Consider the following 12,487-nt stretch of genomic DNA (forward strand, 5'->3'; position numbering starts at 1 on the left):
CTCCTTGTTGCTCTTTGCTCTCAGCCACGTGGTCCCAATCCAGTGCAGACCCATCAAGCCTCGACGTGACCATCAGCCCAACACACTCCTCCCAGGGTTTATGTATCTCATATATATATATATATATACACACGTGTGATGATGTAGGGTATCCCCACTTTTAAGGGCTGTCACTCCTAAGGTGTACACAGTGGTGCTTAAAGTGGGTGCATGTGCCATGGGAAGCTGCCCCACGTGTCTGCCAGCCCCAGGAGGTGGATCCCCCCCGAGCCCGACGTGTTGCACCCAGGCTTCATGTGGCCCAACGGGGCTGACCCAGAGGCTGTCGGGGAGCCCCCACTTCTAAGGGCCGGCAGTCTCTGGGTGGCGGAGCAGTGGGCACGGGTCCCGCGGGACGCTGCCGGTGCCCCATGCGCACCCCGCAGCCGTGGGGGTCCCCCCGCCCCGCTCCCGCGGCCGGCGGGCGGGGGCTGCAGGCGGCTCCGCCCCACCGGCCGCCCGGCTCCCCGCCGCCGGCGCGCCTGCTGCATGCTCGGTGCCGCCTCAGCCCGAGCCGGAGGTGGAAGATGGCGGAGCCGGGGTCGGATTGCAGCGCTCTGCTCGACGAGGAGCTTTCCTCCTTCGTCTTCAGCTACCTCGCTGACAGCCAGGTAGGGCGGGCGGGGGGGGCTCTGCTGCCCGGCTCCACAGCGCGGTGCAACTCATGGAACGGGGGGGAACCGCTGGACCCCCCCGCTTCCCGGCGCTCCTGCGGGAAGAGACGGTGTCTGCACCCCTCCGGTGTGGTGGGGGTGCAGGGACCGGCTTTTCCCGCAGCAGCCCGGAGGCTCCGCGGGGGTCCCGTTTGCTCCACAGATGCTCACAGGAGGGCAATACGGGGAGGGGGGGACGCGCGGAACCCTGCCGGCCCCGCGGCTCTCTGCGCGCCCCTCCCCGTGGCTTCGGGGCGGCCCCGGCGCGGCACCAACCCCGCAGCCCCAACGGCGCTTTCAGCACCACTCGCACGTGGACTCCCGCGCCCCCCCCCCCCCCCCCCTTCTGCGGGAAACGTGGGGTGGGGAGGAAAGAGAGAGGAGAAAGAAGTTGATGGTTTTGGCACACTCCTCCCCTCCTTTGCAGCACCCCCCTGCAGTGGTGGGGAGGGGGAGGCCGCGGTGCAGAGCGGTGGGGGGGGGCTCCGCAGGGGTGATGGAGCCGGGCCGTGGGATGAGTCATGCCGAGCGTCAGTTACACGCATTCGGGCTGGGATCCTGGGGGATGGAGGTTTGGGGAGGGGGGGTTTAGCAGGGAGAAGGGTCTCGGTGCTGCGAGCCAGCGGCCCCGAAATCTGGATGTGCTCCCTTCTGGATGGAGCAGGGTATGAAAATCAGATTAAGGCTCCTTGGCAGCTCCCGCTCTATCACGAGAGTGAGCAGTGCTGGCTATAGGGCTTGCATGCTTTTCCATTTTGGGGGGTGAAGAGGCACTATACAATGAGCCGGGCAGCGGCGAGAGCCGGCACTGATCTGGAGCACAACCGCGCATTTTGCAGTGGGATTGATGAGCCTGGTGCAAGTGGGAAGAGTTTTCTGTAGTTATGTATCATCTCTCCAGCCCTTCACTTTCATAACCACAGATTACAAAATAGCTTCGACTGTGAAGCTAGCACATTCATCCCAACCCTTGCTGTCTCACCAGTTTAGCTCCGGGATTGCAAACAGCAGGAGTGTGTGGAATGGGACGGGGACTAATCTTGCTGTTTGGGTTCAAAACAAATAAGGTCTCAAGACTTGATAAATCAGATTTGCCCCTGGTGCATGTGCCAGACAGAACCAGGCAGGTCTTGCCACCAGCTAGATTGATGTAGTCCCAGCACCTCTGCTTGCATGCACCAGCTCTAGAGCGCTCCGGCTTGGCATGGGAGCAGGGCGTCTTGCTTGGGGGCAGAGCGGGGGACAGGCGGCAGGTCCGGTGGTTTACGAAGATCTGCTGACAGGTTGATCACAGCACGGGGGTCAGGAGGGGTGAGAAGTGGGCTGGGAAGGTTTTGTAAGTGGTTTGTGTTTTCTGATTTGGACGGATTTAGTATTGCTGAGAGAATTGCTGGCTAGGGGAGAGGAGGCTGGCTGTGTGGGATGCCATCCCTAGCAGAAAGGCTGCAGCTTCCACCAGCCCCATGGCTCCCTGTGCAGGTGAAAGTTCCTGGCTCCACTTCCCTGCAATAACCTGCGTGTTCTCCGCCTGCTTAGCGTGAAATGAAAAGCTCTTAAGATTGCAGCACGCATTTGAAGGATTGTTTCTTTTTCTGCTTTTTGGTCAGCATTTGATGTGCCAATTTAGGAATCTTATTCTAAAAAGGGACTGCTTAGAAGGGGGGGATAATCCTGCAAATTGTCATCCTTCTCTGGTGCAAAACCACCATGTTGTGAACATCCCCTGCAAAATTTGGGAGTGTGAAATGGCCTGCGATGAAATAAGACTGTTTTCATGGCATCTCCTGAAATAGGGTTTGCTGTGCCTGTCCCCTTTTTTCTTTCTCCCTCTCCCATACATACATTACATTGCGGGGAGCAGCATAGCTATGCACTGAGTTAGTGCTGGTCTATGCCTGTAGGTGCATAAGGTGCAGCACAGGGCTCTTGCAACCCGCCGCAGGTTCCCTCTGGTGTGCAGCCAGTGTTTGCTCTCCCACCCGGCGCCTGCTGCTGATAATTGCATTTCCTCTGTCCCCACGTGCGCAGGGGGTTAAAAGCCAGGGTGAAAGAGAATTAAAAAGGGGGAGGAAAGAAAAAAAGCCTTCCCCCAGCGATGATTTGCATGCATTTGCTTAAGAAACGCCTGAAGTTGTAAGCTGTGTTGTGCTTGTACCTTAACCTCTGATGAAACTGCAGGGAAGGCTCCAGCCCTGGCTGCTGTCACATGCCTGGTTTATAACTGGGAGCAAGAGGCGGGCTGTGCTGCCTGCTGACGTCTCTCCCCATTACTACTGTACGAGCCTCTGCTTACAACTGGGTTCCTGACTTCTCAATGAAGCCCTAAAGCTGCTTCCGCAAAGACCCCAGTGCTCAAGCATAAGATCAGGCTGTCCTGAGAGGCTGCAATGTCAGGAGGCCACGAGACCATCAATAGCTATTTCCTTCATGGAAATCTTGAGGAACGCTGACTCTCCTCCTCTCTCCCTCACGTTCCTCCCAAGTCCTTGCTTTTCAGTAGGTTTTGAGAAAGGCGCAATAGGGTGCTTGTAGCTGCCTGATGATCCCTTCTCCAGGAGGGCTCTTGGGGAGATGCATGGTGAAGGTCTGACATAGATATTTGCATCGGTCCCTTAGTTACATGGACTTGTGCTGAGGATGCTTGCTAGCCTCTATTTACATATTGAGGACAGCGATGATTCACGTGGTACCTGCATTGCTACAGAAGGAAAATCAGGGTTTTTCACTTGGTATCTGCCTTTCTCCTGCCAACTCCTTCTCCCTTGTTAACAACAACAAAAAAAAGTGATTCTGTTCTGCTGCGACTCAAAACGTGTAATTTCTGGGCCCGCTTAATCCATTTTGTGCAACTCCGCTGCTCAGAGGTATGAAGCTGGTCGTAGCTGGTCTGTCTGCTGGCACCAGACGCTGGGAAGTGCCAGCCAGGCAGCTCTGCTGGGAGCAGCCAGAGCCTCTCAGCATCCCTGCGAGAGGCAGGAGCAGTTTGACTTATGGCTTCGATTTGTTTAAAAACCCCAAACAAAGTGCAGCAGGGGGAAAAAAACAACCAGGCTGCTTCTCGGCAAGATGTTTAAAGATCACAGGAACTGAAATGCAATATTTGCTCTTTAACTTCTCAGCCTCCTGCTAACAGCTTAATCCATTGATGAATGCAAGAGGCACAGTGAAGCCTCGGTGGAAAAGCAAGGTGAAGGCACGGTGGAAAAGAGGTCCATTGGGTGGGTTGTCGCTGCTAGTCATGAAGTGCGAACTCAGCCCTGATTTCTAATAGTGCTCATCAATCAGACAGATACGTTGCTTTTGCTGTGGCTTCTCTATCAAAGATCTGTATATGTGGGGGGTGTCTGGGTAGCTGAGACAGCCCAAGGGCCTGTGTAGATTGTGTCTCCAGCCTGGTGCTGCATTGCTAGGGCTGGAAACCCCCTTGTTCTCCCAGGAAAGCACTGCAAGGTGGCTGTGGCACGTTGGCAACATGTTATGGATGGTGGCAGTCAGCAGTGGATACGTTTGCAAATCAGGGATGGTGGTTGCTGGGATGCTGCTGCCGCGGCAGGAGATGGTGAGCACCGCGTGCTGCTGAGCCTCAGCAGCAGGGACCAGCGGCTCAGGAAAGGAGGGCTGGCCTCAAATCTAGCCCCTTGGAGAGCATCCACACGCCCCTGCCCGCCTTCACCCCCTGCTTCTGACCAGACACCCTGGTGCTCCTCAGCCTGGCAGGCCCCAGGGCTGCGCCATGCCATGGGCTTTCCTCTCTCCTGTCTGTGCATCCATGCTCATGTCTCATGCCGTAATGGAAAGGCACCTCTCCAACAGGTGAATAATTAAGGTCTCAACCTAGTGCCTCCAGCAAAGGGAGCTTTGTGAGGGATATGATCTCTTTCTTACATTAACCTTTCCAATGTCAAAAGCCTCTTTGTAGCTACAAACTTCACTTGCTCTGGCACTTCAAAGCTTGTTGGTTGTCCTATGAAAAATGCCTAGGGGTTGCCCTTCCTGCCCCAAACTTCTTCCTGGCTTTGAAGAATGGGGCTGTGGGGCTGGGGACAGGGACATCGTAGGCTGCCTCTGGGTATAGCTGGTTTGCTGTGTTGCTGACCACTGCTGCTTGCTGCTGCCAAGGTGCAGGAGCCCACCGAGCTCTGAAATTCCCTTTGGCAGGGCTGGGGGCTGGCTTGTGGCAGAGCATGGGAGCTTGTGGCATGGGCACACTTCTCCCTGGCCAGTATGTGCCAGCACTTGTGGGAGCTTGGGGACATCACTCTGGGGCAGAGGCATTCTGCAGGGACAGTTTATGCCTTTGCTAGTGTGGTGCCTGCAGGGCATGTACCACCAGAGCCACTGCTGCTTCTGCCTGCCCCTGGCCTTCGGGAGATGGTGTCCCAGCGATCCTCACCAGGATGAGGGGCATGGGGAGATGGTGTCATCGGGGTGAGAGGCACTATCCCTGCAGGCTGCTCTGGGCTCGAGCTCCCCATGGGGCTCTGCAGCACGGAGGGGGTCCTGGCTCTGCCAGGGAAGGAAGGAGCTGCCCCCAGAGGTAAAGCTCCAGCAGGACCACGCGTGTTGCAATTCACTCTCCACTGCAGAGGAGCAGGGGTGAGAGGAGCCAGGGGCACAAGGTGCCGGCAGGGCTTGGGCTGGGAAATGTGTTTGCCGGAGGGATCGGCTCCGGGCTCCCGCAGCCGAGTGCCCCTCCATGGTAACCCTGCGCGGGCTTACACTTCTCGTGACTGCTTGGCAGCATGAAATGATTTCGCAGAGGGGGAACTGGGGAACTTTGTACATGCACTGGGCCAGCGTGGCCATGCAGGGCCAACCGCCATGGTCCTGGATGCACTTCTGCTCCCCGGGGACATGGTCTGGCAGCCCCTTGCCTGCGCCCCAGAGTGGGCAGCAGCTCCCTGCCTGCATGCTGTGTGGGAAGGGCAGGTTCCCACCACCTCCCTGGTGAGCTACCCTCTTGTGAGTGCCTGAAAGAGGATGTTTGAAGCTGCCTCTGCTTGTAGTAACGAGCCAGAGAGTAAAGGTTGAAGTTAATGGGGTGAGTGGTCAGGTGAGGTAGTGACCTAATTCTAGGGGCAGTCATGCTGTAGGTGATGGTCCAGCCAATGTGTTTCCCTTCACTTATCTCTTGGCTGTTCTGCTTTTCAGCACTTTTCCTGAACCCTGGCTCACAAAACTTTATTTATTTATTTATTGTGTTTTTTTATAATGGGAGCTTCTGAGAAATGCCAAAGGACTTTGCACAGATCCGGCTGCACTCAGGGTCTCATCACCCTGCTCTCTTCTGTCTTCGCTGCACCTCCCGGAGCAGAGGCAGCAGCCAGGGTTGAGCTGCTGCAAATTGCTCTGTTAAAACCAATTCACTTCAGAATTCAGACTGGGAAAGAAAAAAGCTGGAAATCTCCTTTGGTCCTGAAAGAGCTGGAAAAACCCCGCAAGGGGTTCCCCCTGCAGCGAGTCTGGTATCTGCTGGTGGGGGGTGTGGAGACTCTGGCAGCCCTAGGGGCCCATTGGGATGGCCCCATCCAGTAGCCAGACTAACCTTTGATCATGACTGCCTCCTGGGCAGCAGTGTGGGGCTTAGGGAGAATACTTTGCTTATCTTGCATGCCTGCTGTCCCAAGGCAAAGCCGGCAGGCACTGAGTGCCTCCCAGTGCCCCTGCACTAGGAGCTTTGTCAGGGAGCATGAGGAGGGCCCTGCTGAAGTATCACAGGAGCTTTTTATACCTGCCTATACCCACCCCACACTAGGCAGTGAGCAGGCAGGCGTTTGCCATCGCAGTGGGGAGCAGGAGGCCTCTGCCCTTGGCAAGGGGCAGCCGATGTGATGGGGCTGAAGCGGGTGAGACCCCAGAGCAGCGGGAGGGCTGATGTGACACTCCTCCCCTCCCCAGAGACCCGGCGGAACATGCTTGATATGGATGTTTTTGTGCTGAGGTGGCAGAGGATCGGATGAGCTCTCTCAGGGACCATGGTTTCAGGGCAGTGTATCTTGACTGAAATGCATTTTCTAAATTCTTCCTCTGCTCCTGCGCCCTGCGATCGCTGCCTGCAGCGGCAGGGAGCCGGTCCCAGCAGCTGCTTGTGCTGAGCCAGCGCTGCTGGTCAGGCTCCTCGGTTCCTGTTTCAGTTTGCAGCAAGTTCACCGCTGCTGTGGCTTCTGCTTCCTCGGCCTTTGTGTGGGGACGCTGTAGGACCCCGCTCGACCCCGACGTACGGGGCGGCAGGCGAGGAGGGGTGTGGAGGTGTCGTCCTTCCCCCGGCTGGAAGCTGCCTTCCCCACCTAGTCCCCAAGGAACCCTCATTTCCTAATTTTCGTGCGCATCAGGAGCAAGGAAATCCTGTGGCGGGGGGAGATGGAGGGGATTGGGCAGAGCATCCGCAGGCTGGTGCTGCAGCCGGAGCAGCATGCTGGCCGCTGCGCCCTGCGCACGGAAGGAAGCCCGGCTGCTGCTAACCGCGTTTCTTCTGCTCCCTCCTGCCCGGATGAGGGGGGAATGCAGGTTTCACCGCATGCAAGTGACAGCTGGGGACCTGGTTGTCCTGCCACGAGGGGACACGTGGCCACAGCTGCCCATGGGTGCACACAGAGCTGGGGTGCAGGGGAAATGGTCCTGTCCCCATCCTCTTGCTGAGCACTTTCTTGCTTCGCTTTTAGCCAAAGTAGGAGCAAGTTATGTTATATTTGTTAATGAAGAAAGTGCAAATGTAGCCGTGGGGTGTTTCAGGAAACGTCCCAGCAGGACACTGCCATGACCCTTTGCACGCACGTGAGACTGAGCCCTGCAGCAGCTGGGCAGGGTTAGAGTGCTGATTGCAGCCAGCATGATGTTTGTGCTTGTGCTTGGATAACAGCAAGGAGCTGCGGGTGTAAAATGTGGCACTCACACAGCTCTCCTTGGAGGCTTAGGCAGGGGCAGGCTCTGTCTTCTCTTTCCCCTGCAGAGGCCACCCCTCTGTGAGCATCTCCTGCTGATGGGGCAGCCATGGCACTTTCCTTTGGCTCCTCACACGTTGTCCAGGCAGAGCGGGCATTCTCCAGGCTGGGATCAGTGGGAGAACCGTGGCCTGTGTGCTGGGAGGATCAGGGCTGGAGAGTGACAGGAGGCTGTTTAAACCTTCCCTTGTTCAGCACAACCTCCAGAGCTCTGCATAGCAGGAGCTGGAGGTTTAATCCAAGCAGCTTCATTTCTCCTTGCGAGCGAGCTTGCACACAGATAGTCACGACCTAACTGTGCTAATAATGAAAAGAAAAAATTGCAAGTGTTCTTCTTAAAAAGGAAGTTTCTGTCTCTATGTGGGCCCCTCCAGGAGACTGGCACATATGGGTTTTATGCTAAAACCCATTTCCCAGGTAACAGCTCTCAAGCCTGTGTATGAGAACTACGTGGTTTTCTCAGGCTGAAAGGTCGGATGGTATTTGAGCTGCCTTTTTTTTCTCCTCTTGTGGCCATGTCCTTTTAGGAGGGAATAAGTGTGTCTATTTATATGTATTTTGAAAACGAAAGCACGTGGTACGTGTCCCCAGAAACTCCCATGGTGCGTGTTGTCACCCGGCTCTGCTGGGGACGCTGCTTCGCTGGTGACCAGCAGCCAGCCCTGCCCAGCAGCTGAGCCGGGAGCAGGGGCAGCCCCTGCCCTGCAGCCCTGGGGCTCGGGGTGAGCAGTGGTAGGTGTGTGGGACACACTCCTGCATACGTTGTCTGCTCTCCTCGTGGGACCAGAGGCTTCAGGATGTGGAAGTGGATGCAGGAGGAAGGAAGTCAGCAGCTGAGCATGGAGGGATGTCATGGAGGCACTGTGAGGACAGGCATGGGCAGGGAGGGCTGGAGCTGCTTGGTTTATTCTGTTGACTCCTCCTGCCTGTGCTTTTGGCTGTGCTGCCTGGCCTGCCTGCAGTGTTCTCTGCAGTGCCTTCGCTGTTCCTCTGTTAGCACATCCAGGATGCAGCATGTTGGCAGCCCCCTGCCCCTGCCTCCCTGCAGTGACCAGGGGCTGCCCATGAGGGTCCGCTTATACAGGTTCCCTGGTCTCAGCTTGCCCTGCTTGCTTGCTGCCCGTCTGCCTGAGGGGCTGGAAAAGCATCTGCACATCCAGCTGAGATGAAAATAAAGGGAGGTTATTGGGGAGAGACTGTCCCCATCCCTGCTGCTCATATATGGCAGTGCTAGGACCTGGAAACACAGCTTTCAAGTTTCTCTCTGTATTTATGTAACCCAAAGTAACTCTTTTTTGGAAAGAGCCACTCCGCCTCATTTAGATACCTAAATATAGCAGCCACTCCGGAGGGAGGATTTGCCTGCAGCTGCCCTGGTGGGTATGGGACCTTTGTGGACTGGTGTTGGGGGGAGTTTAAACCTCGTTCAGTCAGACCCAAGGAGTTATTCCCCTGCTATTAACAGAGTGGGCTCGCAGCCATCCTGAGGCAGTGGGGAGCCTGTGGCAGCGACTGGGCTGCACAAGCTGGCAGGGAGCAGGAACCTGTGGAGATGGGGACTGCAGGGCTTTTTCTAAATGTCTCAATACCTTTTGAGGCCAGAGCGCATCTATGGCCAAACATGCTGGTTGCTAATGTGCCATCGCCTCCCCTTGGAGGAAGGAACCGTGCTCCAAAGCGCAGAAGCAGAGCTGAGCTGTTCGGTGAAACCTCCACATCTGCCTTGCCAAAGGGCCCTGTGGGGCTGCAGCTCCTTGGGGTGGTTGTTCAGGGATGCTGGAGCAGAGGCACTGCTGTGATGTGGGGAGGCAAAGAACGGCGAAGGTCCTTCTGCCTTTAGGTGTGTAGGGCACCGCTGGCATCAGTCCTTTGAGCTCCTTCAGTGAAAGGTATGGGACTGACCCTTTGGAATGCCGAGGGATGTCTCATGGGTGTTAGCTCCCCTTGCAAGGGTTGTACTCTCCCCACCCTTATGGGCACTGGGGCCTGTGCTTGGCCAGTGACGAGATCTGGGCACTGTGCACACCCCATGGACCCGCTTCTGCTGCTTCATACACACAAGCCCCCTTGTTGCCTTTGGAGTTAGCACAAGTGATGGGTTTGCCTGAGCGGTCTGACCACCTCACTGGCTTACCCATGTAGCATGTTGGGGCTCTCTTGTACCACCTTGGATCAGCAAGGCTTGCACATTGCACCAAGTATTGATGGAACTGAGTTTCTTGGAGGTGCACAGCATGGCCTTTGCTTTTGCCTCCTGACATCTCCAACTGCCCTGTGATGAGGGTGCCGTGGGTCCCTTCCAAGGAACTGGGGAGCTGATGTCTGTGTTTGTGCATGCTGGTGTCCTAGGGACTTGGGGCGTGGGACACATGCTGCCTGAGTCTCTGCAGCTGGCTATTTATAAGCATGTGGAGAGGGCACCCTTGTGTGCCCCTCTGCTTCTGCCTGCCTTGCAGTGCTGACAGCAAGATCTTGGCTCCTGTGCTGCTGCAGGGGCTCCCTGACCTGTCTTGTGGCTCAGGTCCTGATGGAGATGCACAGAAGCTGCCTTATTCCACAGGAAAGCAGAGGGTCCCTCAGCTATTTGAACCTTCACCTCTGTGCTTTTCTTGTTGCTTCCTCTGCACATGGTGGGTCTGTCTCTCTGCATGCCTCCACATCTCTCTGCTTCCCATCCCTGCCCCTCACCATGCCCTTGGCCCCCACTTCCCATCCCACCAGGGCAGGCGTCACCTGGCTAAGCAGTGGGACCCCCAGGGAGGTGTTGGTGGACACATACATGCTAGTGTCAGATGGTGCCCTTGTACAACCTTGCAAACACCAGTGTGATGCCTCTTGGCTCCCATCACATGGGTAGGGAAAGGGCAGATTCAGCGCTGCCCCATGGCAGCCCCCCAGTCCCTGCTAGGCAGATGTGGCTGGGGTCTGAAGAAAGGATGCTGCCTTTTTGGTGATGCCTTCCTCAGGCCTGTGTTATTTGGCCCTCGCAAGGAGGTGAAACAGAAGGTAAAGGCTGCGCATTGAAATGGGGGAAGGCAGCGCTGTGGAGATCCATCCGGAGGGCTCGCAGCATCCCCAGCATCCCGGAGCCACTTGGGCAGATGGCTGCAGCCCTCCCGCCTTGCTCTAAGGAATACAAATGTGTGGCAGATACAGTTACCCAGCCCCCGAGAGCAGTGTTAGCTTTCATCTAAATCGATATCCCTGCCTGCCTGTGTCTGAGGGAGCACTCAGCTGGCAACCCAAGCCTGGCCAGGAGGAGACACCCACCGAGGCTCTGCTACCTGCTCCAGACCGTGCCTGTCCGTCTGCCTTGGCGTGAGGCAGAGCCAGCACCGACCGCAGCGCCGTTGCCGTGCTGTCGGACTCCATCATGCGTAAAATGTAATAAATAGGGCCATAAGCCTTTTACGAAGTCTATTTCCACTCTTGGATCCGGGATTTAATGCATGGCTGCTTAGAGAGGCTGAGGATTTCAGGGGTCAGCAAGGCTAATTGCACTGCTGGAATAAAAGGGCAGGATCCTGCAGGAGGAGGTGCCGGGGGTCCCAGCCCTGCACACTCCCTGCCAGCAGCATGGGAAAGCAGTGGCCGCACGTGGTGGCTTGGCAAGCGATGCGGTCCCTTGGGAGTGCTCCTCGGCTCGGCGCTGGTGGCTTTTGGGATGGGGGGACTGTGCCAGCTGGGCAGTCATGTGCTGCGAGTGTTTGGTTCCTCACTGCTCTGTGGTGTCCCTCTGCATCTGCGTGAGCACGTCTGGCTGGAGCGCTTGGATTACCATGAAGCCAGGGAAAGCCTCAGTGGAGGCTGAGGTTCAGGGAGGATCGGGGGTGTCCTGGTGCAGGCTGGTACTGCTGGGCTTGATCCTAGCATGCAGAGCTTGAACTGCAGAGGGGAGCTAGGTACCCACAGTGCCGGCTGACCCTGACACGATGAGCTTGGGATGTGAAGGGATGTGTGTGCTGTGAGGTGGTGCTGCCAGGCACACAGTCCCACCAGGAGTGGAAATGCAGTGCTGGGGCGAGAGCCAGAGACACAAACCTGGCTGGGTGCTCTGATGCTGGATGTGCACCCAACCAGCACAGGGCTGGGGATGAGGACCTGGGCTGTGCTTCCATGGAGGTGTCTGGGAGGGATGGATGGAATGGGCAGGCTTCACAGGGACACCCAGCAGCCAGCACAGCCCTGTAAGGTGAGGAGGACCCAGATGCCCGGAGGCTCCCGGGTTTCACCCTGTGCCGCTGGCCGCAGCAGATGGAGGATGCCAGCTCCGCTCAGTTACTTCCCTGGCTGATCCCGTCATCTCCATCTTGCACCAAGTGCTGAAGTCGTCATGGAAACCGGCACGGCGGCAGCATCGCCAGCAGCTCCCGCGGGATCTCGGCCTTGCTGTGGCGGGTGCCTGGCTTCATCGGCCACTTGTTGCTGGTCCTTATTCCTCGAGAGCATCGCTCTGGTGCTGGGCTCCAGCAATGCACACACACGATCTGTTTCCTGGTTGTAGTGGGGCCTGATCCATTAGTGTTCACCAATCCCAGAGAGCCTTGCAGAAAGCAGAGAAAAAAGAGCTCCATAGTATTGCTATTAATAGTACCTGTTCAAAAAGTTATCTTTAGCAGCAATGTTCCCACCTTCATTCATAACAGCCATTCCACAGCCTCATTCTTCTCCCTGCTGTCCAAGTGGCTTTGAGGTAACCATGATATCCTAGGGTCCCTGCTCACCCAGTGCTTTCATCTCTCACAGTTGTTTCATCTGGCTGTGGAAAGAGATGGTCCGCAGACCTTTCCTGTAGTGGGAAATGGAGTGGGATTTTTTTTCCAGGGTTAATTTTCCTCTGGTGACTGTAACTCT

General features: G+C 56.7%; 1 protein-coding gene across 1 annotated transcript in view; it reads left to right on the forward strand.

Annotated features, from left to right (window-relative positions):
- Positions 1-566: 566 nt before the first annotated feature.
- PPARGC1B (PPARG coactivator 1 beta) overlaps positions 567-12,487 on the forward strand; it is a gene marked incomplete at both ends in the record, with an annotated part of 43,978 nt that continues 32,057 nt past the window's right edge. Inside the window, one exon of the mRNA XM_080627260.1 lies at positions 567-650. Coding sequence (XP_080483386.1) covers positions 567-650 — 84 coding nt within the window. The remainder of the gene's footprint in view (positions 651-12,487) is intronic.

The sequence above is a fragment of the Psittacula echo genome (genome assembly GCF_963264785.1).
Source record: "Psittacula echo genome assembly, chromosome: 11".
NCBI classification, from domain to species: domain Eukaryota; kingdom Metazoa; phylum Chordata; class Aves; order Psittaciformes; family Psittacidae; genus Psittacula; species Psittacula echo.